At 43.7% G+C, this 13,207-nt stretch overlaps 1 protein-coding gene across 1 annotated transcript; it reads right to left on the reverse strand.

Annotated features, from left to right (window-relative positions):
* Window positions 1-615: 615 nt before the first annotated feature.
* Window positions 616-1,542, reverse strand: LOC117657617 (olfactory receptor 10D3). The gene has a single exon (XM_034405740.2). The coding sequence runs from the start codon at window positions 1,540-1,542 to the stop codon at window positions 616-618; it is 927 nt and encodes a 308-aa protein (XP_034261631.2).
* Window positions 1,543-13,207: the final 11,665 nt, after the last annotated feature.

Raw genomic sequence — 13,207 nt, forward strand, 5'->3', positions numbered from 1 at the left:
CTTAATCTCATAACTGCTGATGTCTAAGAGCTAAGTGTTCTACATTTGGACTGGAATCACAGCCTGCCCTGAACATGCCATCATGAGCTACAATTGTGAAGTCGGTGGACTTTTTCTGGTTGTGTTCCCATCGTCAAGAGAAGAAAACACTTGACTGGGAAATGGTGAGCATTCTAGACCAAGCCAAGTTCCTGGACGTCTGGGACTCAAACAAGTCAGTCATCAACCAGCACACAAAGATAAACAATATCTACATACCATTGGAAGAGACGATCAAAAAAGCCATTTCCTCAGCAGCAATCAACACCCAGATGAGCTGAGATTAACCTCAAGATTAGCACTAAGGCAACAATCAAGAACTGAACAATACCCCAATCAAGGAACAATCAATTCAGACAAACAAGCCAACAGTAAATAACGGGAACCACCAAGACCATTCCCACCAACACTGACAAGCCGCTAGCATACAAAAAGAGAGGAAACCCCGCTCTCTTTTAGCACTGATGATGTTACCTAGTTTGGTAATGAAACTCCTGACAGGAAAGCAACCAACTTCAGAGAGCATGAAGGGCTCCACAAATATGAAGCCAGTGGAGTTGTCTTCCCTTCACTTCTTCAAAAGAAAACACTTGGTCCACCTTTCAGCCTTCTGAAGGCTGATTGAACTTCCTTGTTCCGTAGAGTGTAAATAAGAGGATTTAACATTGGAGTGACAACGTTGCAGAAAATCTGGATGGGGGTGGCTAGAATGTCACTGAGAGAAGGCTGGGTGTAGAGAAGAGCACAAGGTCCAAAGAAGAAACAAACCACCGTCAGGTGTGACGCGCAAGTGGAGGCTGCCTTCCGCCGGCTTTCCGCTGACTGCATCTTCAGTATGGAAATTGAAATCCTAACGTAAGAGGTGAGGATAAGGAAAAAGCAAGCCATGGGCACCACCCCAATGTTGGTGAAGCTCACCGTTTCAATGATGTAGGTGTCCGCACAAGCCAACTTGACCACAGGGAAAATGTCACACAGGAAATAGTCGACCTCATTAGACTGGCAGTAGGGTAGGGTGAAGGTCAAACTAGTCAAGATAGTGGCATGGAAGGAGCTGGTGAACCAGGTACCAGCTGCCAGAAGGGCGCAAACTTTCCGATTCATGATGATGGAGTACCGCAGCGGGTGACAGATGGCCGCATAGCGGTCGTAAGCCATGACGGTGTAGAGAAGGCATTCGGTGCTCCCTAAGAAATGGTAGAAGAACACCTGGCACATGCAGCCACCCAGAGAGATGGTGCGGCTCCCTGCCCAAAGGTTGGCCAAGAACTTTGGGGTGCTGATGGAGGAGAAGCCAAGATCAACCACCGAGAGGTTGCAGAGGAACCAGTACATAGGGGTATGGAGGCGGGCATCGGAAATGACGGCTGTGAGGATGAGTAGGTTGCCAGTTAAAGTGAGAAGGTAGAAGGACAAGAAAACCACAAACAAGATATTGTGCAGGCCTTCGGTATGGGGGATCCCCAGGAGAATGAATTCCAGAATGACCGTACGGTTGGGCATTATATTTAGCCCCTTCCTGCAAATATAAGAAAACACACAAGGACATTCAATCTTTCTTTCTTTCTTTCTTTTTTTACTTTTGTCCTTTAAAGAAAATCTCATTTCATTTCAGAGAATTTCCTACTGGTTTGCCTCAAAGTGCTTTTTCTAAAAGGCAGCTGGACTTGGGAAAAAGTCCCTTTGGGACAACCATGACTTGGATGGTTGAGAATCTCCATAGACAGTACTAGTGACTTAATGACCAGGGAGATGGAAGTCTCTTTTGCTAAACTGTTGATTCCTGGATGCTTCCATTCTTCGCCTCTTTCACTGTCTCTTTCTTTCCAGAGGAAGATCTGGAGAACTTTCTTAACTTCTGGAGCCCAGATCTTTGTTGCTATCAAGACTCATTCAAGGGAGAATCCTGTTGAACTAGGACCATGATGGCGAACCTATGGCTCATGTGCCAGAGGTGGCACGCACAGCCCTCTCTGTGGGTACGCGTGCCATCGCCAGTTGCTCTTCCGGATTCCATCGCACACATGCGCACCGGCCAGCTGCTCTCTTCTGGGTTCCGGCAAGCGCATGCGTGAATACCAGCTGGCTGGGTCATTGCTCAGTAACTGAATTTAAACGTGCTTGGGATAAACACATTTTTCATTTCATTTTTTTCATTTTATTTGATTTATATACCGCCCTACTCCCGAAGGACTCAGGGCGGTGAACAGGCACAAGATAAAACACATAGAATACAAAAATTTAAGAGCAGAAGTAAAATCGAATTAAATCATGTCCATCATCTGACAAATTTTTTTTAAAAGCAACCAAAAAAAATTAAATAAACCCAAAAGGCAGATTCAATAACCCGTAGGGTTTTTTCTGCTGTTTTCTAATTTTCAACATCTAAAAATGAGAAAGACTTCAGTACACAAACACAGAGAGGCGTGGGGAGAGGGAGACAGAGGCAGAGAGACAGAGAGACGAGGCAGAGGCAGAGGCATTGGCAGAAGCAGAGGCAGAGGCAGAGAGAGAGAGAGAGAGAGAGAGAGAAACAGAGAGAGAAACAGAGAGAGAAACAGAGAGAGAAACAGAGAGATGAGACACACTGAGAGACAAAAAGAGACGGAGACAGAGAGGCAGAGACACAGAGACAGAGACAGAGACAGAGACAGAGACAGAGACAGAGACACAGAGGGAGAGGGAGAGGGAGAGGGAGAGGGAGGCAAAGGCAGAGACACAGAGAGAAAGAGAAAGAGAAACAGAGATGAGGCAGAGGCAGAGGCAGAGGCAGAGGCAGACAGAGTCAGAGGCAGACAGAGACAGAAAAACAGAGAGACGAGACACAGAGAGAGAGAGACAGACAGACAGAGACAGAGACAGAGACACAGAGGGAGAGGGAGAGGGAGAGGGAGAGGGAGGCAAAGGCAGAGACAGAGAGAGAAAGAGAAAGAGAAAGAGAAAGAGAAAGAGAAAGAGAAAGAGAAAGAGAAAGAGAAAGAGAGATGAGGCAGAGGCAGAGGCAGACAGAGACAGAGGCAGAGGCAGAGAGAGACAGAAAAACAGAGAGACGAGACACAGAGAGAGAGAGACAGACAGACAGACAGAGACAGAGACAGAGAGACAGAGACAGAGACAGAGACAGAGACAGAGAGACAGAGACAGAGACAGAGACAGAGAGATCATTGACAAAAAAGAGAAGATGCTAAAGTACAGGAAAATACAAGAGGCTGGTTCTTACCTTGCATGGATCGAAAAAACGATTAAGTTAATACATAGTGGCTGGTTCCAAACCCAGCTTGGTTTGATTCCTATCGCTAACAATACGTTCTGTGTTTATGAACTACAAACTGATATTTCTTGACCAGGTAGGACACAGGCTTCCATATATTTCTGTAAAAAAAAAAAAAAAAGAATCTGCATTGAACTTAGATCAATTCAGCTTCGCTGGAGAGGTGCTTTCCAGCTTTGAAAAGCTTGGAGAACCTCTGTCTTGGGAAAAGCTTTATATAGTTTCTGTATCTCTCTATGGGGAGCCTGGAGAATTCCCAGCCATCTTCTCTCAGGAGCAAATCTATCAGTGTTGCGTCAGTTGTTTGGAAGAGAATTGTAACCTTCTGGGAGGGTAAGTTAAGGATATGTGGGTGGTGATGGAGGTTTTGCGATCTTTAGAAATGTTCCTTTCATTCTATTTGTGGCATCCTAACATAGAAGTCCACCTGGTACCACCTATAAATCAACCAGGGCCTCTTCTGAAGAAGATAGCAGAGTTCTCCAAGCAGAGACTCATCCCAGGCATCACTTCTTTTCCCATCTAGGGGAGAGAATGTACTGAAAACAAGGTTTTGTCCATATCAATTCCAGGTTCCTGGAAATCTGAGGACCAGTTCATGGCGCAGTGAAGTTAAGAGAAGCACAGAGATGAATCAAGACTGCCTTCTTAAGAAAGTAAAATGCAATGGTCTTTTGAGAGACCTCAAGAGAAATAAGGGACTATTTAAAGAAAATAGTTGACCAGAGAAAAAGAAAGAAAGAAAGAAAGAAAGAAAGAAAGAAAGAAAGAAAGAAAGAAAGAAAGAGGGAGGGAGGAAGGAAAGAAAGGAGAGGGAGGGAGGGAGGAAAGAAAGAAAGACAGACAGAAAGAAAGAGAAAGAGAAAGAAAGAAAGGAGGGAGGGAGGGAGGAAAGGGAGGGAGGAAAGAAACAGAGGGAAAGAAAGAAGGAGGGAGGGAGGAAAGAAAGAAAGAAAGAAAGAAAGAAAGAAAGGGAGGGAGGGAGGAAGGAAAGAAAGAAAGGAGAGGGAGAGAGGAAGAAAGGAAGGTAGGAAGAAAGGAGGGAGGGAGGAAAGGGAGGAAAGGGAGGGAGGAAAGAAAGAGAGGGAAAGAAAGAAGGAGGGAGGGAGGGGGAAAGAAAGAAAGAAAGACAGATAGACAGAAAGACAGACAGACAGACAGAAAGAAAGAAAGAAAGAGGGAGGGAGGGAGGGAGGAAAGAAAGGAGGGAGGGAGGGAGGAAGGGAGGGAGGAAGAAAGGGAGGAAGGGAGGAAGGAAAGAAAGGAGAGGGAGGGAGGGAGGAAAGAAAGAAAGACAGACAGAAAGAAAGAGAAAGAGAAAGAGAAAGAAAGAAAGGAGGGAGGGAGGGAGGAAAGGGAGGGAGGAAAGAAACAGAGGGAAAGAAAGAAGGAGGGAGGGAGGAAAGAAAGAAAGAAAGAAAGAGAGGGAGGGAGGAAGGAAGGAAAGAAAGAAAGGAGAGGGAGGGAGGAAGGAAAGAAAGAAAGGAGAGGGAGAGAGGAAGGAAGGAAGGTAGGAAGAAAGGAGGGGGAGGGAGGGAGGGAGGAAAGAAAGACAGACAGAAAGAAAGAAAGAGAAAGAAAGAAAGAAAGGAGGGAGGGAGGGAGGAAAGAGAGGGAGGAAAGAAAGAGAGGGAAAGAAAGAAGGAGGGAGGGAGGAAAGAAAGAAAGAAAGAAAGGGAGGGAGGAAGGAAAGAAAGAAAGAAAGGAGAGGGAGGGAGGAAGGAAAGAAAGGAGAGGGAGAGAGGGAGGAAGGAGGAAGGAAGGAAGGAAAGAAGGAGGGAGGGAGGAATGAAAGAAAGAAACGTGGGAGGGAGGAAGGGAAGGGGAGGGAGGGAGAAAGGAAGGAAGGAAGGAAGGAAGGAAGGAAGGAAGGAAGGAAGGAAGGAAGGAAGGAAGAGGGAGGGAGATTAATTAATTAATTCTGGGAGTTGAAGTCCACACAAACTGACTGGATAATTCTGAAGTTGAAGTCCACGAATGCTGTGGCTGGAGGATTCCAGGTTGTGTGAAATCCACACAACCTAAAGTTGCCACCGTTAAAACACTTCCCCTAAACCAAACTGTTTCTCCTTCTCCCCAAACAACTATCCACACCACCCCACACCACCCGATCTCAAAATTCATCCTCCATGAACATAAAACCCTCTCCTGGTGCATTTTACTCCCAGCATCAAACTCTTAAGAGAGGCTTGGCACCTACACGAATCCACGACCAAGGGTAGTGGTGAAAAAAACCCTACAAGAGATCTCTACAGAAGTTCTCTTTGCCCACCCACCCCCACCCCCCAATTTTCCACCACACTTGGTGAGTTTGCAGACAAGCTATAATCTTTCGTTCGTTTCTAAATTTCATTTTTGGACTGAGGCCAGCTTGCTTCCTGCCACTGTGTCTCTCACAGCACAGAAGTACACACCGGCATCTTTCAGCCTTGCTACGTCTCTCGTAAATTTGCTCGAGCGGGATTTTGGCTCCACGTCCATCGTAAATCCGCCGGGAAGATCAGATTTTCCGTTATAGTTGGCCCCCAGAAATGCTAGGACTCTGCCAGTTTGCTGGTACCAAAACATGTTGTTAATGACAGTGATGTTGTGAGTGCACTTCAGCACCAACTTCTCTTTTTCGGCGAGGATCAGTTGCTCGGGTTGGAAGACTTGGCTGGAGACAAGACGGAAAATCTCTGCGGGTAAAGAGAAGATCAATATTGTTATTTCTTCAGCCTCCTCAGCATCGGCTTATGAAAATTTGGAACCAGCGTGCTACAAGATCTCTTTCTGCCCTCTCGCCCACCCAAGAAAAATAATCCTGTGAGGTAGGTCGGGGGTAAGAGTCAAAGACTATCCCAAAGTGGTTGAAAAGCAAGCCTAACAAGAGATTGGACAACCATTTGTCCGAAATGGTATAAGGTTTCCTGTTTAAGCAGGGGATAGAACAGGGGTCAGCAATCTGCGGCTCTGGAGCCACATGTGGCTCTTTCATCCCTCTAATGCGGCTCCCTATTGCTGGTCGGCTCCACAATTGATAGGGCTTTCAGTTAGGGCAGGTAGAGGAAAAAGGATGCCACACTAGGAGGAGACTCTATGGTGGGGGAACTGGACTTCCGATCGGCTCCAGAATTGAAGAGGGGGGCTTCTGGTTACGACTTTTGTGGCTCTTTGAGTGTTTAAGGTTGCCGACTCCTGGGCTAGAAGGTCTCCAGAGCCCCTTCCAACTTTGTTATCCTAACAGATTTTGGTTTATCCCATTCCAAAGTTGACTGACCCAAGAAGAAGAAGAAGACACTGAAGAGCATCCTTGTGGAGGAAGGCAATTCTCTGAAATGAGGAGGACGCACGACCGCAGCTTAAGACTTCAAGAGATGAGCCATCTGATCAGAGCTGCAGGACAAGCGATGGGAGGAGAAACTCAGATGGATCTCTCACCACCCACCACACCTCCTTGTCACCAACTGGAGGTGGTCTTCTCGTGGTTTGCTTTGATGCTGAAAAATCGAAACAATGCTGGGCATTTTGGAACTGGCATATACAGTAACATCTCTCTATCAGAATTCAAGGGGCAGGGTGAGGAATTTGAATTAAAGAAATATTCTCCATTACTTGCTCTTGATTGCCGGTGATTCCTTCCTTCCTTCCTTCCTTCCTTCCTTCCTTCCTTCCTTCCTTCCTTCTTTTTCTTTCTCTCTCTCTTTTTTCTTCTTCCTCCCTCCCTTTCTCTTTCTTTCTTCTTTCTTTCTTTCTCTTTCTTTTTTCCCTTTTTCTTTCTTTTTTCTTTCTCTCTCTCTCTCTCTTTCTCTTTTTCTCTCTCTCTCTTTCTTTCTTCTTCCTTCCTTCCTTTCTCTTTCTTTCTTCATTCTTTCTTTTTCTGTTTTTCCTTTTTTTTTCTTTCTTTCTCTTTCTTTTTTCCCTTTCTCTTTCTTTCTTTTTTCTTTCTCTCTTTCTTTCTCTTTTTCTTTTCTCTCTCTCTCTTCTTCTTCTTCCTTCCTTCCTTTCTCTTTCTTTCTTCTTTCTTTCTTTTTCTTTTTTTCCTTTTTCTTTCTTTCTTTCTTTCCTTCCCTTCCTTCTTTTTTTCTTTACCCTTCCTCCTATTTTCCCCCACAACAGGGGGGTTGGCTGAGGTGGGTTGGATTGAGAAGGAGAGGGATTGCTCTTAAATAAATAAGCATAAAATAAAGTTTGATGTGCATCATTCGTTTGCGTGTCTTCTTTTCTGGGGGCTTTTGGAACTAACATATAACATATCTGTATCAGAATTCAAGGGGCTTTGTCAAAGAAAGGGGAAAAAACGATTTAATGACCAGGGAAAACATTGGGCAAATCCTATGTTGTAAATTCTAAGGATAAATCTTCAGCATTGTCTATCACAAAGGATTCATTATTAAAACATAAATATGGATGATGTATTACAGTGTTTTTCAACCTCAGCAATGGTTATTTCTGACCAATGTCCTCAAAGTCACCAGATGTTTACAGTTAAAACAGCTGCTGTAATTTAGGATTGTCATTTTTTTCCCTGTATCTCTAGACCTCTAGACCTCAAATTCCAAAACCATGAGAGAAAACAATTCCTCTCTGTTATGAATTGTGTTTGAGGTCAAGGTATGTTTATATAATTTGACCTCAATCACACCTTCCTTCCTTCCTTCCCTCCTTCCTTCCTTCCTTCCTTCCTTCCTTCCTTCCTTCCTTCCATTATTTTTACCCCATACTCCTTCCTCCTTCTAATTTCTCCACAACAATCCTGTGAGGTGGGTTGAGCTGAGAGGGAGAGGGATTGCTCCTAAATAAATAAGCATAAAATTAAAGTTGATGGATGCCCTTCGTTTGCATGTCTGCCTTGCTAGGAAGTTAACGAACTGTGATGGTTTTGAACGTTGTACGGTAGGAACCGTCAACCAACCTCAGAAGTCAGATCTGCAAAATTGCTGCGGCCAGAACGCAAGTGGGGCTAAGTGGAGTGTCATTGTGTCTTGCAAATTTGCTTATTTAAGAAATGTATATGGCCCTCTACTTGCTCACAGTGACTCTAGGCAGCCTGCAAGTAACAAGAACACAATGGAGAAAATAAACAAATAAAAAACAATAACCCACTCACCCACCCTGTGACGAGACACTCCTTTTACTCCATGTTCCTCTCCCCTCTCTGGACCCCCTCCTCCTCCTCCTCCTCCTCCTCCTCCTCTTCTCTTCCCCAGCTTGCAAACTTTCAATCTGGTTTTGGAGAAGCCAGATTTTTCTGGTCCCTTCCTGCCCTCTAGTGGTGAGTTGAGGCATTTCTCAACACAACCCTAAAACTACAAGGTAAAGGTAAAGGTTCCCCTCGCACATATGTGCTAGTCGTTCCTGACTCTAGCGGGCAGTCTCATCTCCATTTCAAAGCCGAAGAGCCAGCGCTGTCCGAAGACATCTCCGTGATCATGTGGCCGGCATGACTGAATGCCAAAGGTGCACGGAACGCTGTTACCTTCCCACCAAAGGTGGTCCCTATTTTTTCTACTTGGATTTTTTATATGCTTTTGAACTGCTAGGTTGGCAGAAGCTGGGACAAGTAACAGGAGCTCACCCCATTACACAGCGCTAGGGATTCGAACCGCTGAACTGACGACCTTTCGATCGACAACTCAGCGTCTTAGCCACTGAGCCACCGCGTCCCTTCCTAAAACTATAGGTAGCCTTAGAATTTAACGATAATTAGGCCATGAACATTCATCATTTAGTGCTGCCATCATTAAGCTTCCAAATGAAGTTCAAGAGACAGTTTAGACTAGTGGTTATGGCACTAGGCTGGAAAGCAAGAGATTGTGAGTTCTAGTCCCGCCTTAAAGATGAAAGCTGGCTGTGTGACCTTGGACCAATCACGCCAGGGGATTAGGAGCTTGTTAAGTCCTTGGGTTTATGACGTGATGGCGAGGGAGCTCCCGATTGGCCAAAACGCATAGTCCTCTCGGCGGGAGAATGGAGCCCCGTGATGGGCTAAGCGCGTTTGACAGCTGCTATATATAAAGAGCTGTCAGACAGAAAGTTGTTGCCGTTCTGAAGTTACTCTTTACTTGTTAGCTGTTTAAAAGCCAATAAAGGCTTATGATGACTTCCAAACCTGTCTCACCTCAGTCCTTGCCACCCTCTGCTAACAAACAGAGTAGAGCTCTAGTCCCATCCTCAGCAGGAAAGCCAGCTGCATACCGTACCTTGGATCAGTCATTCTCTCTCTCTCTCAGCCCAATCCACCTAACAGGATTGTTGTGGGGACAATAGAAAGGAGAAGGTGTGTTGGATTTGTTCATTGTCTTGAGTTAATTGTAAAAAGAAGGAAGGAAGGAAGGAAGGAAGGAAGGAAGGAAGGAAGGGAGGGAGGGAGGGGGAGGGAAGGGGGAGGGAGGGAGGAAAGGAAGGAAGGAAGGAAGGAAGGAAAAGAAAGAAAGAAAGAAAGAAAGAAAGAAAGAAAGAAAGAAAGAAAGAAAGAAAGAAAAAGGAAGGAAGGAAGGAAGGAAGGAAGGAAGGAAGGAAGGAAGGAAGGAAGGCTCTCAAATACTGGAATACTGGTCTCATGTCCTCCTTTCTCTAGACTAGGCACTCCCAAATCCTGCAATCGTTCTTCATATATTTTAGTCTCCCAGCCTTTAATCGTCTTAGTTGCTCTTCTTTGCACTTTTTCCTCACTTCTCAGGGTTGTCGATCATTGTGGAACAGCTTCTGCCCAACCTCCTAACCACCTAACCACCCCTCAAAAATTGCAGCTGGCCTACAATTTTATTATTATTATTATTATTATTATTATTATTATTATTATTATTTATTAAATTTGTATACCGCCGTACTCCCGAAGGACTCAGGGCAGTGAACAGCCAAATAAAATACATATAATACAAATGTTAAAAAAACATTAAAATACAATTAAATAATTGGCCCAGAGAACGAAATTTAAAACACCCCAAATTCATAAGACAAATTTAAAATATTAGAAATTTAAAAAAATTTTTTAAGAAAGTTTAAAAGAGAGGTTAGGCCTTATCCTTTAGGAAGACAGCGAAATCAGGTTTGTGAGGACTAGACTGTTTATTTTTCTATTCCTATTCTATTATTTCTATTCCTATGCTATGCTATGCTATGCTATGCTATGCTATGCTATGCTATGCTATGCTATGCTATGCTATGCTATGCTAAGGTGACCAGACGTCCCGCTTTTGGCGGGACAGTCCCGCTTTTGAGCAATTTGTCCCGCGTCCCGCGGCGTTTTAAAAAAGTCCCGATTTTTCATTCTGCCTCCTGGTTCCCGGCTGCCTCCTGAATCCCCGCTGATGGCTAGAGGGAAAAAACCTGTTTAAACTCTTGCCGCGGGGCTTCAAAGGGCCGCCCTACGTTAATTAGCTCGGCTTCCCCCTCTCAGCTGATTTGGACAGGGCTCTGCTCTTGCTAAATTGCTCAGTTTTTTTTTCCTCTTTGTGCAAACCTAGCTCAAAACGAAACTGAAAGTAAAACAGGCTGTTGGCTTTGCGGTTTGCTTGCAACATTGGAAAATTAGGCAGCAGATTTATTTTCCTTTTCCTCACCAAAAAAGGTAAGTGCAAACAATGGAAAATTATTTAGGGCAAAAGAGGAGAGTTCAAGATTTTAAAACACAAAAGAAAAAAAAGCTCTTTTTAACTAGGGAATTGTAATAATTGAGATATTATTAATTGTATACTGTGTTGAAAGCAGAAATGGTTAAGTTGTGGTTTGGTTTGGAGGAATATATGGGGGAAATTATTTGGTTTATTATTATTGGTAAGTATAATTAATTGATTTGTAAGAAATTGGATTGCATGGAAATAATTGGAATATTCATGTTCATATTGATTAATATACAAAAAAGATAGTTATATAACTAATTGATTTATATTAAAATGTTGAATTTGTATTAAACAACTGTATTACATAATTACATAATTAACCAATGTGAGGATGGATATAAAAATAGATGACAATGGGAAGGGGTATAAAATAGAATAGAAGGGAAAAATTGAATTTGATTAAGATTAGAGATGAGGATGAAGGGTAATATTGTTTTTTTAAAAAAATAGATGAGGAATAAATATGGCAAAAAGGAAATATAGAAATTGTAAATTTAATTGAAATGACTAAACACTGTTTAAATTTGTGAACCAGCCAAATATTCTGTTCAAAGAAAATACATTGTATGTATGTGTGTTTCTAATTATTGCTATTTATTCATATTTGTTCTCTTTTATTCTTTAAAGTTTAACAATTCATTCTTTATCTTAATATCTTTATATTTGTTTGGGGTTGGCTTTCTTCCCTTTCATCTTTTTTATTGTACAGCAATCTTTCTCCTCAAACCTACCACCTCTCTTTTCTTTCCTTCTTACTTTCTCTTCCCCCCCTCTTCTTCTCCTCCCTACTTCCTCTTCCTTTCTCCTTCTCCTCCTCTCTTCCTCCCTCTCTTAACCGTCACTCCTACTCTAATTTCCTTTCCCTTCCTTCATCCCTCTCAATTACTGTATCCTTTTATGCATATGGACTACTCAGAGGGCTGAAAAAGTTATTTTTGACTGGTCCTCACACTTTTGACCAGTCCTCGAACTTACGACTGTCCTCACATTTTACGTTTTTGCCCTATCTTGTCACCATGGTGAAGAGAAGCAGTTGTGAAATGAGTGACATGGTTGTTAAGAATGCTGCACGGGCATAAATGTGAGGATGGTCATAAGTGTGAGGACCAGTCAAAAGTGTGAGGACCTGTCAGAAATGACTTTTTTCAGCCCTCTGGTTAGTCCTTTTGTGCATATGGACTACTCAGAGGGCTGAAAAAGTTATTTTTGACTGGTCCTCACACTTTTGACCAGTCCTCGAACTTACGACTGTCCTCACATTTTACGTTTTTGCCCTATCTTGTCATCATGGTGAAGAGAAGCAGTTGTGAAATGAGTGACGTGGTTGTTAAGAATGCTGCACGGGCATAAATGTGAGGATGGTCATAAGTGTGAGGACCAGTCAAAAGTGTGAGGACCTGTCAGAAATGACTTTTTTCAGCCCTCTGGTTAGTCCTTTTGTGCATATGGACTACTCAGAGGGCTGAAAAAGTTATTTTTGACTGGTCCTCGCACTTTTGACCAGTCCTCGAACTTACGACTGTCCTCACATTTTACATTTTTGCCCTATCTTGTCATCATGGTGAAGAGAAGCAGTTGTGAAATGAGTGATGTGGTTGTTAAGAATGCTGCACGGGCATAAATGTGAGGATGGTCATAAGTGTGAGGACCACTCAAAAGTGGGAGGATCTGTCAGAAATGACTTTTTTCAGCCCTCTGGTTAGTCCTTTTGTGCATATGGACTACTCAGAGGGCTGAAAAAGTTATTTTTGACTGGTCCTCACACTTTTGACCAGTCCTCGAACTTACGACTGTCCTCACATTTTACGTTTTTGCCCTATCTTGTCACCATGGTGAAGAGAAGCAGTTGTGAAATGAGTGACATGGTTGTTAAGAATGCTGCACGGGCATAAATGTGAGGATGGTCATAAGTGTGAGGACCAGTCAAAAGTGTGAGGACCTGTCAGAAATGACTTTCCAGCCCTCTGAGTAGTCCCTATACACATAGCCATGGCCACCCGGTCACATGACCAGCTAGCCACGCCCACCCAGTCACATGGCCTCCAAGCCACGCCCACACAATAAGCCACGCCCACAATGGTGTCCCTCTTACCAATGTTAAAATCTGTTCACCTTACCCTATACACATAACCATGGCCACCCGGTCACATGACCAGCTAGCCACGCCCACCCAGTCACATGACCAGCTAGCCACGCCCACAAAATAAGCCACGCCCACAATGTCCCTCTTTACCAATGTTAAAATCTGGTCACCTTATGCTATGCTATGCTATGCTATTCTACTCCCATTATT

This window comes from Pantherophis guttatus, chromosome 4 (assembly GCF_059756535.1).
Source record: "Pantherophis guttatus breed Tessera chromosome 4, ASM5975653v1, whole genome shotgun sequence".
In the NCBI taxonomy this organism is placed as follows: Eukaryota; Metazoa; Chordata; class Lepidosauria; order Squamata; family Colubridae; genus Pantherophis; species Pantherophis guttatus.